At 37.5% G+C, this 19,605-nt stretch overlaps 1 protein-coding gene across 4 annotated transcripts in view; it reads right to left on the bottom strand.

Moving 5' to 3' along the window:
• The window catches only part of FNBP1L (formin binding protein 1 like), a 110,039-nt gene continuing 96,009 nt past the window's right edge, over nucleotides 5,576-19,605 (bottom strand). For 3 of the 4 annotated variants that reach the window (XM_018045778.1, XM_018045775.1, XM_018045777.1), the window contains 5 exons: nucleotides 19,099-19,208; nucleotides 17,544-17,676; nucleotides 17,119-17,213; nucleotides 10,811-10,959; nucleotides 5,576-9,464 (listed from right to left, as the gene is read on the bottom strand). In XM_018045778.1, the coding sequence (XP_017901267.1) occupies nucleotides 9,286-9,464; nucleotides 10,811-10,959; nucleotides 17,119-17,213; nucleotides 17,544-17,676; nucleotides 19,099-19,208 (666 nt within the window). In that variant the 3' untranslated portion in view covers nucleotides 5,576-9,285. The remainder of the gene's footprint in view (nucleotides 9,465-10,810; nucleotides 10,960-17,118; nucleotides 17,214-17,543; nucleotides 17,677-19,098; nucleotides 19,209-19,605) is intronic. The other variant, XM_018045776.1, reaches the window with a different exon arrangement.

Raw genomic sequence — 19,605 nt, 5'->3', positions numbered from 1 at the left:
GGCATTACCTTTTTAAATTAAAGATAAATATAACCCATAACTTAGCAATTCCATTACTAACCATAGATCTTAGAGACTTATATTAGTAAACATGCACATGGATGTACATAAGAGCACTGTTTATTCCAGCAAAATTCAGTAAATAGACCAAATATCCATCAACAGGAGAACAGATAAATGCTGTATATTTATATAATGGAATACTATACACAGTAAAATAAACTATGCATAAATATGGATAAATCTATTAAGTGGAAAAAGCAACTCTCAGAACATACCATGCAGGGGCTTCCCTGGTGACTCAGTGCTAAAGAATTCACCTGCCAATGCAGGAGACATGGGTTCGATCCCTGGTCTGGAAAGATCCCACATATCATGGAGCAACTAAGTCCATGGGCCACAACTACTGAGCCTGCACTCTAGAGCCCAGTAACTGCAACTACTGAGCCCAGGTGCCACAATTACTAAAGCCCATGTGCCCTAGAGCCTCTGCTCCACAACAAGAGAAACCACCACAATGAAAAGCCCATGCACTTCAATGAAGAGCAGACCCCTCTCTGCCACTAGAAAAATGCCCACATAGCAATGAAGAACCAGCAAAGCCAAATAAGTAAATAAATAGAAGATACTATGCAATATTCAAAGTACTGAACAAGTGAGATGTTAATATATAAATCACATATGAACTAATGAATGTACAAATCAACGTGCAAATCAACTAATCCCCTAAGTTTATCAAGCAATGAAAGTGGTACAAATCATTCAATCACTAATAATTGTCATAAAATAATTAAATTGGGTTGGTATAACTTTGTTGACTTGACTACCACCAACTAAATAATGCCTCCAAGATTTAACACAGGGCTGGAAACTCTTCCAATGACTTCCCCTTCCAGTTGCTAGTTATTAATTTACTAATGTGCTATTTGGCACCCAGAGAAAGACACACAGCTGATCCCCATCTCACCTCACTGGTTAGAACAGTACCATTTGGATGCAGGCTGTATGCCAAGAGCCAGTGGCAGGAGCACCCAGTTAGAAGAAAGACAGCACAAAAGATGAGGGAGAGGGAGCAAGTTGGGTGGGGACTGATGATTCTGGCTGCCAGGACTGGGAACTTGTACTTCATGTTTGTCTGAGATGAACCAAGGGAGCGGTTGTGCTGTCACTTACCATATTCTTCTGGGTTATGAAATGGAGGTTGGTAGATTCCCTTTCCTCATCCCTCTTTAATGACCAAGGCAGGCTACCCTCCACTACAGCATAAGATGCCAAGTAAAACAACTAAAAAAAAAAAAAAAATCTAAAAGGCCGCTATTGTTATTTAGTCACTAAGTGGTGTCTCTTTGTGACCCCCCATGGACTGCAGCCTTCCAGGCTCTTCTGTCCTCAACTCCCCGAGTTTGCTCAAATGCATGTCCACTGAGTGGTGAAAGGGCCATTTCTGCACCACAAGAGGCTATGCCCCCAAACACCAGTGTCTACCCACACTTCCTTCCAGTCTCCCCAGCTGCTACCAGATCTTCGTTATGTCTCCTCCCCTTGAGCAGGACGAGGCATTTCTCTGAAGGATGAACAGAGGAGGTCTCCTCAGCTTAGCTGTCCAGGCTCCTCTCCCACTCAAGGGGCTTATGAAACCAAGAAGATTCCCCAACACCTGAAATAGCATGTATCTATAGTAAGACCTTCAACTTTGTCTCCAGTGCTCAAGCCAGAAATGCATCACAGAGTGTCATGGGGTTTCTGAAATAAACCACATGTAGTGAAACTTACAAGATTAACAAGTTTTACTACTTTTCAGAATTATTTTTTACCAACCAGTAAGGAAATTACTTCTACAGCATTAACTGCAGCTATTTCAGTGTGCACTGGCTACATATGCGCCTTGCTCTAACAGAGTATGACACCATCTTTACAGAGCTCAAAAACATGGAAAGCTCATCAGGTTTAGAAAAGGAAAAAAAAAAAAAACCCATGTGGTAAAATGAAGAAAAAAACAAACACAAAACTCAGGATAGTAGTTATCTTCGAAGATGGAAACGGTAATTTTCTATTTCTTGAGTTGACAGATTTATGTTTATTTTACAATGATACTTATCTCCTCAGGATTGACATTTTAGGTTTACCAAATCAGCTCATTGCAAGCTCCCATTCTCTACAATAATGCCATTACAATCTTATAAAAATGAGTATGAAATCTTGTTAATTACTGAGATAGTGCTGAAATCAGGACAATTAATGTCTGTAGAATTTCCCACTTATATCTAAAGGAAGAAATGAGGCTACTGAAATGTGACTTATTCTTAGGACCCAGGTCAGGTGCCCATTATATTTTCTCTTAAATGCTGACAAAAATTATCCAGTACTTTTAAGAGTTGTCAAAGTTCACAGAATTTACTCATCAAAATTTGTATTTCTTAATGGGCAGAAGACCTAGACACTTCTCCAAAGACATTCAGATGGGCAACCGGCACATGAAAAAATGCTCAACATAACTAATTGTTAAATGCAAATCAAAACTACAATGAAGTACCACCTCACACCTGTCAGAATGGTCATATATATATATTTTTTTAATCTACAAACAACAAATGCTGCAGGGGTAGAGAGAAAAGGGAATCCTCCTACATTGTTGGTGGGAACATAAACTGGTGCAGCCACTATGGAGAACGGTATGGCAGTTCCTCAAAAAATTAGAGTTGCCATTTGATCTAGCAATACCACTCCTGAGCACATATCTACACAAAACTATTATTCAAAAAGATATATATCCACCCCAATGTCCATAGCAGCACTGTTCACAATAAGACATGGAAGCAACCAAAATAGTCATCAACAGAGGAATAAAGATATAGCATATATACACAAATAGAATAATACTCAGCCGTAAAAAAAGAATGAAACAATACCATCTGCAGGAACATGGATGGACCTAGAGATTGTCATCATTATCAAGTTAAGTCAGAAAGACAAATACCATGTGATATCACTTTTATGTTAAATCTAAAATATGACACAAATGAAACTATCTACATAATAGAAACAGACTTAAGAGTCATAGAGAACAGACTTGCGGTTGCTGCGGGAGGTGGGAGGGATGGAGTGGGAGTTTGGGATTAGCAGATGCAAACTTGTAAATGGAGAATGGACAAACAACAAGGTCCTACTATATTCAATGTCATGTGACAAACCATAATGGCAAAGAATTTTTAAAAGACTTTGTGTGTGTTGTGTATATAGAACATACATATATATATATATGTCTGTATAACTGAATCACTTTGCTGTACAGCAGAAATTAACACATTTAAATCAATAAAAAGATGTTTTAATTTATATTTTCTCATCCCCCACCTTTTGGCATCTCTTACATTGTCTATACAGTTTCTTTGATTACAGACAGTGATTATACCCAGGAATATATTGGATTAGCTGAAAAGTTCCTTTGGTTTTTAAGTAAAAAAAAAACAAAAACAAAAACAAAAAAAACCACACACATTTTTTTCATTTTCACCAAGAACTTTATTGAACAACGTATTCACCATTTTGTTCCACTACCTTCTGCCATTTTTCAGGCAACCTCATAATTCCATTTTCCCAAAACTTTATCTTTTTGAGCAAAGAATGGTTCCAGGTGCCTTTTACAGTCTTCCGAGGAATTTTTTCATTTTTTCCATTAAGAGAATTTTGTAAAGACAGAAATAAACAGGATATTGGAAGTCATGATGTCTGGTAAATAAGGTGAATCAATCAGAACTTTCCAGCCAAGCTGTTAACAGTTTTTGCCTGGTCATTAAAGAAACATGAAGTCTTACGTTCTCCTGATCAAAGATTATGGGTGTTCTCTTGAGTAATTCTGGACATTTTGAGTGATTGCTTTCAGTTGGTCTAAATGGGAACAGGACTTGTTGGAATTGTCTGGTTTTCCAGAAGGAGCTCATAATAGAGGACTCCTTTCCAATTCCACCATACACACATCACTTTCTTGGGAGAAGACCACCCTTTGGTGTGGTTGGTGGTGGTTCATTTTGCTTGCCCTATTATCTCTTCCATTCCACATTATTGTACAGTATCCACTTTTCATTGCCCATCACTATTTTTAAAACATTTTCATTATGTTTAAGTAGAGAATCACAGGCAGAAACATGATCAGGAAGGTTTTTTTCACTTAATTTATGTGGAACCCAAACATCAAAGAGATGAACATAACCATGCTGGTGCAAGTGATTTTCAACACTTGATTTGAGTATGTTGGCTATCTCCCGTGAGGTATAATGTTCTTGATTTGATTGCTGTCAACTTCAACTGTTCCAACAGACCATGAAACTTTGTCCAGAGAGAAATCTCCAGCACAAAACTTCACAAACCACTCCTGACACATTTGATCAATTACAGCACCTTCTCTATAAACTGCATTTTTTTGTATTTTTTACCTTTCTTGAAATAACAAACATAATATGCCTAAATTGTTGCTTTTTTCCCTTCCATCTTCAGTATCAAAATGGCTACACAAAAATTCACCAATTTTCTTTTTTCTAATGCACGCTGATATGACAGGTGTTAAATACATCTAACAAAATTGTTAAAACTAAGCACTGCTAGAGCCATCTTATGGGAAAAAACAAACAAACCTTTTAGCCAACCCAATATTTGATCCCAGGTATATGAGCTCATTGAAGTAGTTTTGAACGTGTTTTTTTTTTTTAATATATATATATTTTTCACTTGCACTAATATGTTCTTCACAAAGAATATCTAACCTTTACATTAAGTCTGGAGATCCTTTTACTCTTTCCTTAATACTGCTTTAAGGGTGTTATCTTTCCCTACCAAGTAAGATATGACTTCCTTGATTTTGGTTCAGACAGTAAAAGTCCTTTTCATTGTTGAGTATTCTGATAGGCGTTGTTATCCTGATGTTTTGTTTTGTGTATGTCCCTGCTTACAAGCTTGGCATGGATCTCTAAATTTTCATCTCATAACAATTACAGCCCCTCATTGTTCAGGATCAACTCTGAGTTTCATTCCTTTTTATAGTTTCTAGAACTTACTAATCATAGATCTGTATTTGTCCTTTTAAAAAGGCTCATCTTCTGAAATTAAGACGTCCTAAAATCATGGATGTGACACCAACCGTGGCCAACATTCTGCTTCCATGTTTTGAGATGCCATGAAGACAGAGGCACTCGCTCTGACTGATTAGGAGAGCAGAAGCATGGGAAATGCTGACCAGCCTGAGACTCGAACAAGCTGTGTAGTACAGGGACAGTTCTTATGGTTGCAGGGGATAAGCTGGTGTAAAAGGAAAAGTCTAACACAGCTACTGTAAAACTAAGATTAAAAAATGCAAATTATTATTCACTGTAAAGAAAGTTAACTAATTTTTTCTTTAGGAAAGACTGAGAGAAACTAAAACTAGAATATAACTTTCAAAACTGCTTTGCAAAATTTGCTGCCGTTTATGGAATGTAGCCATCTACGTTGTATTACCTGGAGCATAGCACATTCAATAACAAAACCAATACAACTCTTTAATTCACATAGCGATAATAAGAGATAATTCTATACACCTTAATGGACCATGAAAAGATTATTTTATTCCATGAAAATATTCTCAACAGAGAACACTATCTTAAACAAAGCATTTACATTAAGAAATCAACATGTGCACAGAAAGAGTAAAAATTACTGAAAAATTAAAGATTTCTTTTGGACAATTCACATGTTCAAATTTAAGAATGATTTAAACTGTGCAAGTACAAATGTCTTCCTTATTGTAATAATCCATATACAGGTTGCACTATTCCACATGAAGGAATTTGCCTCCTACGGAAGCAAATCCTGCTTTAAGAAAAACAAACAGTAGCTTGAAAAGAACAGTTAGTCCTCACAAGAAAGCCTTAAACTTTGCCCTCTGTGGCTATTAGCCAAAAAAACACAAGCACTTCAGGCTTTGCACAGAAGACAAACACAGCCAGATCACATTTCCTCTTCATTGCTAACCTTGAAAATAAAAATAGCACTGGATTTTAAAACTACTTTATGTAGTCTGTCAGTACTGAATAATGTCACATTATATAAATAACCCTGTAACAAGATTTAAAATCTAAAACTTCATAGTTTACTAGCCTTAAAGGTAATACACTGTATGTCAGCTGTGTAATAGGGGCATACTTGATTTTATAATGGCATCCACTTTCACACAACTGTCACCCAGCTTTAGTATTAATATAACTGGTAGTACAATTCAAATAACACTGGGGAAAATTATTAAAGCAGTCACACAGCTTCTAAAATATTGCTTGAAATCCAACAATACATAGACCATTTCACGTTTTCTTTCCTCCCTCAAAACAGTAAAGAATCAAATTAATCAATCTTCCATGTTACAAATATTCCCCCCTCCCCCACCCACCTCCCTATTAAATGCCACCAAGAAATCAGTTAAGATACAAGTCATTAACAGAATCACAAATGCAAGGCAGGACAACATGAGCAATAGGGGCACTGATGACAATTATATATACAAGTATAAACATACAGAAACTCCCATTTTACAAGTAAAAGTGCACATAGATCATTACAAAGTTTCACTATATTTTATCCAGTTCAAATAAAATCATCACTTGGAAACAGACTATCACTGTAGGTAACCCCAAATCAGAAGACAATGAGGGGAAAGGTCCATAAAACTTCTCATTGAAAACACTGAGTAAAGTAAAATGGACTCGGACATGTCTCTAGTTTGATGTGTAAATTTGAAGATGCACCATCGAACGTGGCAGAGCTCTAAAAGCCCCCAGTGGAGGTTGTACGGCAGCTGCAGCAGCACTGCCAAGTTAAAGGAGGTCACACTGAGCTGACACATGAAGCCCTTTGTGGGATACTGTAGTGGTAGAGTTGGCAATCAACAGATTTAGGCACTCTAGTTTAAGGCAGCATTTGAATGGAAGCAGCTGACTTCTGACAACAGTCCTTTGTCTTGAGGCGATGAGTATCTTCTGTGTTTATTATGCCAGGATTTCATTGCTGACTATAGATTCTTCCCAGACTGAGGGGCTGAAGATCGATCATGTTTCAAAGAGTTCTTTCAACTGGGCTGTAGGCTAGAGCAGAGATGTTTTCTTTTTCTGATCATAAATACTTCAGGTTCACAAACTACTTCTTCATAATGCCAAAACTGGAATGTTCTGTAGTGGGGACATTATAGCAGCGTACACAAATACTAGGATGGAAACATTAGTGCTGGAGATGTTTGACAGTGATTTGCACTACAAATGTAAAACAAAACAAAGGCTTTGACAAGAACAAGGGATTATCAAGACATGCCTAAAAATCTAAACCCGATCACTCTAGACATGCAACAGGATGTTAAGCAAGCACAGAGGTGGCGCAGGCAGACACTGACAAATGGCAAGGATTCTGACAGACAATGGGTCTAAAAGCCAATTAAAACAGAGCTCGGACGGATAGTCCTGTTAGGACAGTCAAATTTAATAAGAGCTCTGCATTCTTTTTAATTTGAACATCAGTAAAACAGATGGAAAAAAAGGTTAGCCACTGTTGGCTTTTTTTCCTTTATATGAATAACTATAAATGACAAATTTAAGGGTTGGTATTACAATGATTTTTTAAAACAACACATGGAAATGCTAATGAAGTTAGTAAAGAATAATCATGTCTGCATGCACTCATGCAACTTGCTTCTCTCACTCTCTCTGAGCCTGACAATTCTAACACCTCCCCCCCCAAAAGCAGCTGCATGTAACCTCCTTCAACATCTTGCCCATTTCCTCAGAAACCCTCTTCAGGAACCTGCAGTCCAGGAGGAAAAAGAAAAGAACAATTACTGAAGACCTTTGGTAAGACCAAAAGGGATGTCCAGTTTAAAGCGTCCATCCCAAATGTCTCTAAAATCATTTTATAGTCAGCTATTAAAAACACCAAAAAATGCTGGAACGTGAGCAAAATTAAAGACCACTCTCAACTGCTTCTTCACTTTACTTCCCTAGACAACTAGCACTGCCTATCTTGACTGTACAGTGCTTCCCACAAATGCTTATTAAAATTAGTTGGAAAAAAAACTATCCTAATAACTGACAATTCAGTTAAAATGAGGAAATGCCCTCGATGACAGTACAGATATATTCCTCCAACCCAGTTAGTGAAAAAAAGTCATTTTTTATTTCAGGCAAAATTTGCCAGTACTTCCCCACCATGCAAGATTTCATCTATCTTAGTTTATTTAGAATACACTTTCCTATGTATGGGCTTCCCTGGTGGCTCAGAGGGTAAAGCATCTGCCTGCAATGTGGGAGACCCGGGTTCAGTCCCTGGGTCAGGAAGATCTCCTGGAGAAGGAAATGGCAACCTACTCCAGTATGCTTGCCTGGAAAATCCCACGGATGGAGCCTGGTAGGCTACAGTCCACAGGGTTGCAAAGAGTCGGACATGACTGAGCGACTTCACTTCACTTCACTTCCTATGTATAACTGCTAAATGCAGTATCACTAAAGTGACATTTCTCAAAAGACATTTCAAGATGAAAAATACAAGCATTAATTCAGAAGAAAGCTTGTACATTACTGAAAATTACTAGAAAACCTGAAAATATCCTTGGGTCTCAAAAGAAAGCCGTTTTGTTCACTTAAGAGTAAGACCAAGCCCATCTATTCTGCATCTCTCAATTAGCCTACTACAAAATAGATTATGTGCTACATGCCTGTCTTCTTCCTTTAGGAAACCGAAATTAAGAACAGGGACAAAACCAAAAATGATTACATTCGTATTTTATCCATTAGCGGATTATTATTACTTTTTCCTAGAAACTGGAGCTACAATTTCAAACTCCTATACCAAACCACTCTTCTGGGCATCAGCAAGCATTTCAGTGCAGTTTCACTTGAGTTCACTACCATCACTGTGTTTCCTGAAGCAAAGTGTAACGGGGTAGGGAGCTTTCTATCTATGGATTCCTGCCCAGTAGATCAAATTCTATGATTTATATGGCAGAAAAGCACAAATCCTTAACACAGACTTAAGCAGAACATAGAGCAAAAGGCATCAATTAAGCTTCACACCAACATCACTCAAATGGTAAAGCGTCACAAGAACAGCTTCTTGTGGTAATGTTCACATCTCTAAGATCGAGCCTACGCTCAGCTCACATAGTGAACAATAAATCTTGGATGCCCTTTAAGCTTTCTTATGTTTTCCCACCCATTGACTGTGTTTGCATTTTGTTATCATTCCTATGTCATATGTGTTACAAAGTTGCCAATTAGTTTAGATGTAAGTTACTGCACCTTTACTGTTTTTCTCTAGAGTTACATCTATGTATGATGTGGGAACGTAGCCTTCTTCACCATTCTGTCTCCGAGCTCTTGTCCATCCATCACCCTTGTCCTCCTCAATAATGTACAGAACTTCGCCTTCTTTCATTGCCAGAGTGCCTTCATTATGTCCTAAATGAGAGTTTTCATAGCACAACCATAATTTAAGCGTAACAACAATTTTGAATAAAAGTTACAAATACAAAACAATGTGAAACCCTGCTAGATTTCAATATAATAGAACTATGAGCACACTGACTCTCATTACCAGCGCCTCCATGATGCTTTGTAGTTTGCCCAACACTTTCATATACTTATCTCGTTTGAACTGCACAATAACCCTGTGAGGCTGGCATTAACAGCAGCACCATGAAAGATGAAATATCTGAGCTACAACAATATTGTATGATTTGACAGGGTTTTATTTCACTACTCTAACTCTTTCCTCAAATTTGAGGGGCAGTGCTATCTAGAAAATTCATGAAGTTTAGATCAAGAAAAGAGTAACAAGACAGTGAAAGGGTTGGAAGAAATAAGGGAAGAATATAATTGTAGAAGCAGAATGATCATAGTTATAAAGCATAAATCTCCTTCAAAACTCATCAGCCTCAGGCCTCTCTTTCTTCCCAATCCCTTAGCCATTCCCAAGCTGCTTAACAGTAACAATTTTCACAAATGAATCTTTATTTAACATTTGCTAAATTCTTCCCTTCCTCTCTACATTACAACAAGATCTTACTTAACACAATTTTCTCAGAGTGAGGAATAACTGAAAATTACTCAATTTAAAAACCAAAACCATAGATGGGTAGGGAAGGACCTTAAATCGTATAGCATTTTATATCAACTTCTTTGTGAAGGTGTTACTCTGCTTCTTGGTGAAATGAAGGAAACAATTTTTCTAAGTCCAAGAAAGAAAAGGGTAATTAAAAATGTGTGACAGGACCACACCTTTCTTCCCTCACAGTTTGTTTTCCAACTATCACAGGAGAAGGAAGGCACATACAGAAGGTACATTTTCTCCTCCCCACACTTGAAAATATGGCCGACAGACTCAGGATATGGTAGCGGCAGTCAGCTATGCCATTTGCCTTATACCAGCCACTCAGTGATAGCAACTTACAAGGAAGAGCATGAAGTGTTATCTACCAGCCTTCCACCTTCTGGGTTGAGCTATACGCTCAAGCAGCTTCAGTTCTGATGAGTACGTTAGTAAGGTCTCTTTGGGAAGTTCTGTTATCACCCAAAGTTGATAATTAAACAATAATCTTTATTAGCATACTGGTAACATAGGCAATTTTCTTTCAATGCCATGTATAGAAGGAACATCTCTGTATTTATAATGTAGTTAATATTCACACTAACAAGCCTGGATAATTTTCTAGTGATTGTATTTAGCTATACGGACAGGGACTCAGTACACATGTAGACTTTAAGGAAACAATTTAATCAAATACAATGCATTAAGAAAATCATACCATCAAAAGGGTAGATAGCTTTGCAGTGTCCAATAGCAGGCAAGGGATCATCATCTTCAAACTCATCATCAAACTCACTGTGGTGGCCATGCTGTTGGGGCGGTCCACGAACTTCCTGGTTTGCATCATCGGTGTAACTTCCCTCAGGACTATAAAACAAAATTATGTCTCATCAAGTATCACAAAGATGGGAACTTTTTATATCATCTACAAACTGATCTCCACAAGATCAATTCAGAGAATCAAAAATCAATGATACAGTTCCCAATTAAGCCTTTATTTTCTTAAATTTTGAAATGTGTGTGTCTGTGTGTGTGCATGGCTTCTAATTCAAAATGTTTCTTTGTTGGATTTTCTGAAATTAAAAAAAGTAAAGATAATAATGTTCTAGGCACATAACATGTACTTAGTAAATATGTCTCATTATCACTGGGTCCAGAGATAAAATGCAAAAATGTCACGAATAGTTGGTTTTTATCACCCCAGATTCAAGAGGGATGGAGGGATTCATCCACCGTTTTTGCAAGAAAACTAAAATTTCTTAGAGGACCCACCCAGACCTATGTTCAGTTCACAGGCTTCAGGTAGAGTTGCTCTGCCCTGGCTCAAGAAGATCTATCTTAGCAGAGAACTTGCATGACCAGAGTGAATAGCCCACAGGTAGGCATGTAACTCAGTAAAGTGTAACAGACTCTTGGTTGGGATTACTGAAAGAGAAACTCCCTTCCTTTTTCACTGGACCCGAACCTGGAGAAATAGGAGCGTACAGATTTAGAAGATCACCATATAGAGACTGTACAAAAATGATCTTCACGAGCCAGATAATCACAATGGTGTGATCACTCACCTACAACCAGACATCCTGGAATGTAAAGTCAAGGGGGCTTTAGAAAGCATCACTATGGACAAAGCTAGTGGAGGTGATGGAATTCCAGTTGAGCTATTTCAAATCATAAAAGATAATGCTGTGAACGTGCTGCACTCAATATGTCAGCAAATTTGGAAAACTCAGCAGTGGTCACAAAACTGGAAAAGGTCAGTTTTCATTCCAATCCCAAAGAAAGGCAATGCCAAAGAATGCTCCAACTACTGCACAACTGCGCTCATTTCACACGCTAGTGAAGTAATGCTCAAAATTCTCCAAGCCAGGCTTCAGCAATATGTGAACCGTGAACGTTCAGATGTTCAAGCTGGATTTAGAAAAGGCAGAGGAACCAGAGATCAAATTGCCAGCATTTGCTGGATCATAAAAAAAGCAAGAGAGTTCCAGAAAAATAACTATTTCAGCTTTATTGACTATGCCAAAGCCTTTGACTGTGTGATCACAATAAACTATGGAAAATTCTGAAAGAGATGGGCATACCAGACCACCTGACCTGCCTCTTGAGAAACCTGTATGCAGGTCAGGAAGCAACAAGAACTGGACATGCAACAACAGACTGATTCCAAATAGGAAAAGGAGTATGTCAAGGCTATATATTGTCACCCTGCTTATTTAACTTATATGTAGAGTGAATCATGAGAAACCCTGGGCTGGAAGAAGCACAAGCTGGAATCAAGACTGCTGGTAGAAATGTCAATAACATCAGATATGTAGATGATACCACCCTTATGGCAGAAAGTGAAGAGGAACTAAAGAGACTCTTGATGAAAGTGAAAGAGGAGAGTGAAAAAGTTGGTTAAAGCCCAACATTCAGAAAACTAAGATCATGGCATCTGGTCCCATCACGTCATGGCAAATACATGGGAAACAGTGGCTGACTTTATTTTTTTGGGCTCCAAAATCACTGCAGATGGTGATTGCAGCCATGAAATTAAAAGACGCTTACTCCTGGAAGGAAAGTTATGACCAACCTAGACAGCATATTAAAAAGCAGAGATATTACTTTGTCAACAAAGGTTCATTTAGTCTTGGCTATGGCTTTTCCAGTAGTCATGTACGGATGAGAAAGTTGGACTATAAAGAAAGCTGAGCACCAAGAACTGATGCTTCTGAACTGTGGTGTTGGAGAAGACTCTTGAGAGTTCCTTGGACTGCAAGGAGATCCAACCAGTCCATCCTAAAGGAGATCAGTCCTGGGTGTTCATTGGAAGGACTGATGTTGAAGCTGAAACTCTAATACTTTGGCCACTTGATGCGAAGAGTTGACTCATTTGAAAAGACCCTGATGCTGGGAAAGATTGAAGGCAGGAGAAGGGGACATCAGAGGATGAGATGGTTGGACGGCATCAGTAACTCAATGGACATGGGTTTGGGTAAACTCTGGGAGTTGGTGACGGACAGGGAGGCCTGGCGTGGTGCGGTTCATGGATTGCAACAAGTCAGACACGACTGAGTGACTGAACTGAACTGATACAGAGCCTTAAAATGAAGTTAATACAGTTGAGGGCAGAACTGTGAGGTGGAAATGGAAAACTGAAGATATCATCCGAGTTCCTAGATCAAGCTCTCCCTAAAGTCAGTCAATACAATCCCTTTTCTGTTTAAGTCAGTATGGGTAGAGGATTCATTCTGTCACTGAAAATCAAAAGACTCCTAGGAAAATTGATTTCCAATCAATCACATTAACAGGAAAGTTAGTAACTAAGAAAATCCAAAAGAGCAGGTAAGCCAAAGACAATTTGTTGGTAAATATTTACTTCAAAAGAGAAAAATGTTAATTTTGCCAAATTATCAGATGACTGAATGAGATTTTAATAATGGTAAAATTTGCCTGATTAGATTTTGCAGTATTTTCAGTATGTCTGGAAGCTAAATTCTTAATAACACAAACCAGAGAGATTAGATTATTTTAATCTCAGTTCAGTCGCTCAGTCGTGTCCGACTCTTTGCGACCCCATGAATCACAGCACGCGAGGCCTCCCTGTCCATCACCAACTCCCGGAGTTCATTCAAACTTACATCCATCGAGTTGGTGATGCCATCCAACCATCTCATCCTCTGTCATCCCCTTCTCCTCTTGCCTTCAATCTTTCCTATCATCGGGGTCTTTTCAAATGAGTCAACTCTTCACATGAGGTGGCCAAAGTACTGGAGTTTCAGCTTCAGCATCAGTCCTTCCAATGAACAGCCAGGAGTGGTCTCCTTTAGGATCAACTAGTTGGATCTCCTTGCAGTCCAAGGGACTCTCAAGAGTCTTCTCCAACACCACAGTTCAAAAGCATCAATTCTTCAGCACTCAGCTTTCTGCACAGTCCAACTCTCACATCCATACATGACCACAGGAAAAAAACCATAGCCTTGACTAGACGGACCGTTGTTGCCAAAGTAATATCTCTGCTTTTCAATATGCTATCTAGGTTGGTTATAACTTTCCTTCCAAGGAGTAAGCATTTTTTAATTTCATGGCTGCAGTCACCATCTGCAGTGATTCTGGAGCCCCAAAGAATAAAGTCCGACACTGTTTCCACTGTTTGCCCATCTATTTGCCATGAAGCGATGGGAGCAGATGCCATGATCTTAGTTTTCTGAATGTTGGGCTTTAAGCCAACTTTTTCACTCTCCACTTTCACTTTCATCAAGAGGCTCTTTAGTTCTTCTTCACTTTCTGCCATAAGGGTGGTGTCATCTGCATATCTGACGTTATTGATATTTCTCCCGGCAGTCTTGATTCTAGCTTGTGCTTCTTCCAGCCGAGCCTTTCTCATGATGTACTCTGCATGTAAGTTAAATCTTTCAGGATTTGAAATAGCTCCACTGGAATTCCATCCCCTCCACTAGCTTTGTTCATAGTGATGCTTTCTAAGGCCCACTTGACTTCACATTCCAGGATGTCTGGCTCTAGGTGAGTGATCACACCATTGTGATTATCTTGGTCGTGAAGATCTTTTTGGTACAGTTCTTCTGTGTATTCTTGCCACCTCTTCTTAATATCTTCTGCTTCTGTTAGGTCCATACCATTTCTGTCCTTTATCGAGCCCATCTTTGCATGAAATGTTCCCTTGGTATCTCTAATTTTCTTGAAGAGATCTCTAGTCTTTCCCATTCTGTTCTTTTCCTCTATTTCTTTTCATTGATCACTGAGGAAGGCTTTCTTATCTCTCCTTGCTATTCTTTGGAACTCTGCATTCAGATGCTTGTATCTTTCCTTTTCTCTTCTGTTCTTTTCAGAGCTATTTGTAAGGCCTCCTCAGACAGCCATTTTGCTTTTTTGCATTTCTTTTCCATGGGGATGGTCTTGATCCCTGTCTCCTGTACAGTGTCACGAACCTCATTCCATAGTTCATCAGGCACTCTATCTATCCGATCTAGTCCCTTAAATCTATTTCTCACTTCTACTGTATAATCATAAGGGATTTGCTTTAAGTCATACCTGAATGGCCTAGTGGTTTTCCCCACTTTCTTCAATTTCAGCCTGAATTTGGCAATAAGGAGTTGATGATCTGAGCCACAGTAGGCTCCCAGTCTTGTTTTTGCTGACTGTATAGAGCTTCTCCATCTTTCGCTGCAACGAATATAATCAATCTGATTTCGGTGTCAACCATCTGGTGATGTCCATGTGTAGTCTTCTCTTGTGTTGTTGGAAGAGGGTATTTGCTAGGACCAGTGCATTCTCTTGGGAAAACTCTATTAGCCTTTACTCTGCTTCATTCCGTACTCCTAGGCCAAATTTGCCTGTTACTCCAGGTGTTTCTTGACTTCCTACTTTTGCATTCCAGTCCCCTATAATGAAAAGGACATCTTTTTTGGGTGTTAGTTCTAAAAGGTCTTGTAGGTCTTCATAGAACCGTTCAACTTCAGCTTCTTCAGCGTTACTCACTGGGGCATAGGCTTGGGTTACTGTGATACTGAATGGTTTGCCTTGGAAATGAACAGAGATCATTCTGTCGTTTTTGAGGTTGCAACCAAATACTGCATTTCGAACTCTTTTGTTGACCATGATGGCTACTCCACTTCTTCTAAGGGATTCCTGCCCACAGTAGTAGATATAATGGTCATCTGAGTTAAATTCACCCATCTAGTCCATTTTAGTTCGCTGATTCCTAGAATGTCAACATTCACTCTTGCCATCTCCTGTTTGATCACTTCCAATTTGCCTTGATTCATGGCCCTGACATTCCAGGTTCCTATGCAATATTGCTCTTTACAGCATTGGACCTGGCTTCTATCACCAGCCACATCCACAACTGGGTATTGTTTTTGCTTTGGCTCCATCCCTTCATTCTTTCTGGAGTTATTTCTCCACTGATCTCCGGTAGCATACTGGGCACCTACCAACCCGAGGAGTTCCCCTTTCAGTATCCTATCATTTAATAACAAAAACTCGTGTTGTCACTATCTCTTAAGGAAATGTACTCTTTCAAAAAGTGATAATGGAGAGGAAGAGGAAGAGGAATTAACATCCTGCTACCTGGTATCTTACTGTTAGGTGCTTTGTGTACATTATTTCATTCATTACTAATAACCCTGAATGACAGGTATTTTCATCTTTATTTTGTATTTTAGGAAACTGAGACTCAGCACTGAAAATCAATTTGCTAAATGTGAAGGGGAAGGATAAATCAGGATCTTAGGATTAACACACACACAACACTACTATGTATAAGATAGATAACCAACAAGGATCTGCCATATAGCATAGGGAACTCTACTCAATATTCTATGATAACCTATATGAGAAAAGAATTTGAAAATGAATATACATATAACTGAATCATTTTGTTGTACATCTGAAACAAATACCATAAATCAACTATAAGCCAATAAAAAATTTTTTAAAAACTCAATTTGCTCAAATTACAATGTAATTAGATATAAACCAATTATTGATACTAGATCTCTCAAATTCTTCTCTGAGTCCAAATTTGTTCAATTTTATTACAAGGAGGGGTGGAAATATTACTCAAAGGGAGAAAATGTCACAAATGATCTGAAAACATGGAAACTTGATAAAATGTCTTTTGGAAGCTGTGATCCAATCTAGCAATATGCATTTTTTCTTTACAAAACTTTGAGTAATTTGACAGTTAAATTTTTCTTTGGTATAAGCTACCCAACTCCATCTAAACTTTCAGGCAATCTTCCTAGGTCTGAAGAGGCCATGCCTCCAGACTACAACTCCCAGAATTTTCCAAGTTTCTACCTCTGTGTTTAGATGCATTACAAACTAGAAATGAGTAGCAAAATAACATCTCATAATTCACCTGTAGCTAATGTAAAGAACAGAAAATTATTTAGGTTCAAAGACTAAGTTATTAAAAGCCAAACTTATCAAATTAGGAAAAAAGGGAATTGTCCAAAATTTAGGACAAAAGAGAAAAGTCTGGGGGTAGGGGGACAAAAAATACAAATAAAATGCAAAAATAACCTTTCTCGTCCCTGTGTTACAAGATGATTTATGTCACTGCTATGTCTTCTGTCTCCTCTTCCACCTGTTTTGCCTTCAACTTCAGAGAGCCAAGCCTTAGGGGGAAAAACAAGTAAAACTGAGCTCAATAAATATATTTTAAAGCTCATAAGATATTCTACATTGAAAATGTGATTTGAGCCTTTTTATTATCTAATTCTTAGAGAAGGGAAATCTCTATTTCAATCTGGTCAGTGATCAATGTTACAGCTGATTAAAAATAGTATAAATATTTAGTTTTACATAAAGTTTTAAATAGGAAAAAACTTTTAGATTATTAACCCTACAAGAAAATATTTGAGGATAATTCTAGCAAGAACCAATTTATCATAGAGAAGTTAATAAAAATGAACTTATCTTTCAAAACTGCTAAACAACAAATCTACCTCATTCTTGTGGATTTCCATTCGCAGGCGATCAATATTATTCATGGTCTCTGCTAATTTAGGCTGCAAACTCCCTGGGTCCCCCATTTGTGGATTCTTCTCATATACATCTTTCATTTTGTTGAGCGCTTCTCTGAAAATGAGAAGGAAGCCACAAAATTAAACATTCACTTCACATGTTTCCAGGTAAAAGAGTTTCATTTGATTCTGGGGACTCACATGCAGCCTAATCTTAAGAGTCCTAGTTCTTTAACTTTAATGAAACATTACCTGACTAAAGATAATCTGCACAAAGTTGATCACATATATACTGAATATTAGTAATTTATAGAGACAGTCTTTTAAAACATTTAGAATTTTTTTAAAAAAGGTTTCATGTCTCATTTCTTGCTTCCTAAATGAGATTATATAGATTTAATCAAGGGCTGGAAGAGTATTCCCCAATATTCTTAAACTCATCATGTCCCAAATCGAAGTCACTACATTCGCCCATCCAGACATATTATTCCACCAGTGTTCCTTATCTTACTTCACAGCATTGTCATTCTCCCAACTCATCCATACCGCCTCTCTCTAAGTTCACATCACTCTTCACTTCTCCAATCTTACCCCTGTAGATTATGCCTCAGTTAGCTCTCCTGGACTCTTAACATCTGACATTACTAACATCCCCTAATACTCTTTTCTTCCTTGATTTCCTGGAGGTAATATTTTCTTTTTCTTTCCTTTCACCTTTATCTTATTATTTCCCTCACTGGCTCCTTCTTTTTCTCTGTTCATCCTTCAGTGTATTTCATAAAATCAAAGATTTCTTCTCGTCTCATCCTACAGTCCTTCTTTTTAAAGATGATCTCATTGCTTTGATTTTTCCAGTTTCACTGAGACATAATTGACTACTTTAATATCACCTATCTTCAGATGATTCTCAAATATGAAGTCTTTAATCACTCATGTTAGAGTTTAAGCTTCAATTTTATCTTCAGTATAACGGCAGATATAAGTTACCAATCACTGTAATAACCCTTTATTCATCATATACAAATTTCTATATTCACTAAAATAAAACTGAACTAAAAGAAACTCTTTATGAAGTTGAAAAAAAATTAAAGCTATGAGTGAATGAATCTGCAGTTGTAAGTAATTAAACACTGTTTTCCAACATTTCTGCTGCAAACAAAGTAATTTCAGCTGCAAACAAAGTAATTTCAGCCTCAGATTTCTATTGAGCTCCATTTACATACCAAAGCAAAACAAAAATTATCAAAGTATATATCCTTGATAATAAATCAAAACTATCTTGAAATTTTATGGAAGACATACACATACACTATTAGCATCCAGTAAGTAATCTGAACCTAAGAAACTCTCTAATATTTTAGTTTAAAAACATCACAGATCAATCACACAATTTTCCAAAATTTAGGAGTGTGTTTTTCCCTAAAAAGGTATTTCAGTTAGGATGTATAATTTTTAAGCCTTTTATACCCCACATTTAAACATATCATTCATATTAGACTCTGAAAGGAATAACAGAGAGGACTTCATGGGAAAATACTTTTGATCTGATTCTTTCTGTAGTTCTCTGTTAAGTTCATCAATGCGCTGCTGTAGTTTTTTACGTCTCTGTTCTGGTGGCAGATGACTGAAATCTTCTAGTGCTGGGCCCTGAAAAGAGAATCTAAATCATTATAAAAAATATTTTCATGAAATTTTATTTCTAAAATATACCTATTATAAAGGAAGAATATATATCAATTTTAATTTCAAATTAGCCCAGTGACTCCTTTTAAGAAAAAGATATCTACAAATGTATGTACATGTATGTTAATTAAAATAATCATACTGAAGAAAGAGTTCAGATTCCAGTCACTTTATAAAATCATGAAATAGAACAGGTAAAAATATCACCAGATACAGATAACTGGTTATTACCAGTATAACATTATATTCAGGTCTTGGCAGAGTTAAAATAAATACAGATGAACCTTCTTACAGCAACAACAACGAAATGGAAACACATAACATTTCTCACCTATACAAAATATTTTATATATAACATATT

The sequence above is a fragment of the Capra hircus genome, chromosome 3, assembly GCF_001704415.2.
Source record: "Capra hircus breed San Clemente chromosome 3, ASM170441v1, whole genome shotgun sequence".
Classification (NCBI taxonomy): Eukaryota; Metazoa; Chordata; class Mammalia; order Artiodactyla; family Bovidae; genus Capra; species Capra hircus.
The sequence above is the reverse complement of the archived record's forward strand: the minus strand, read 5'-3'. Positions and strand labels throughout refer to the sequence as shown.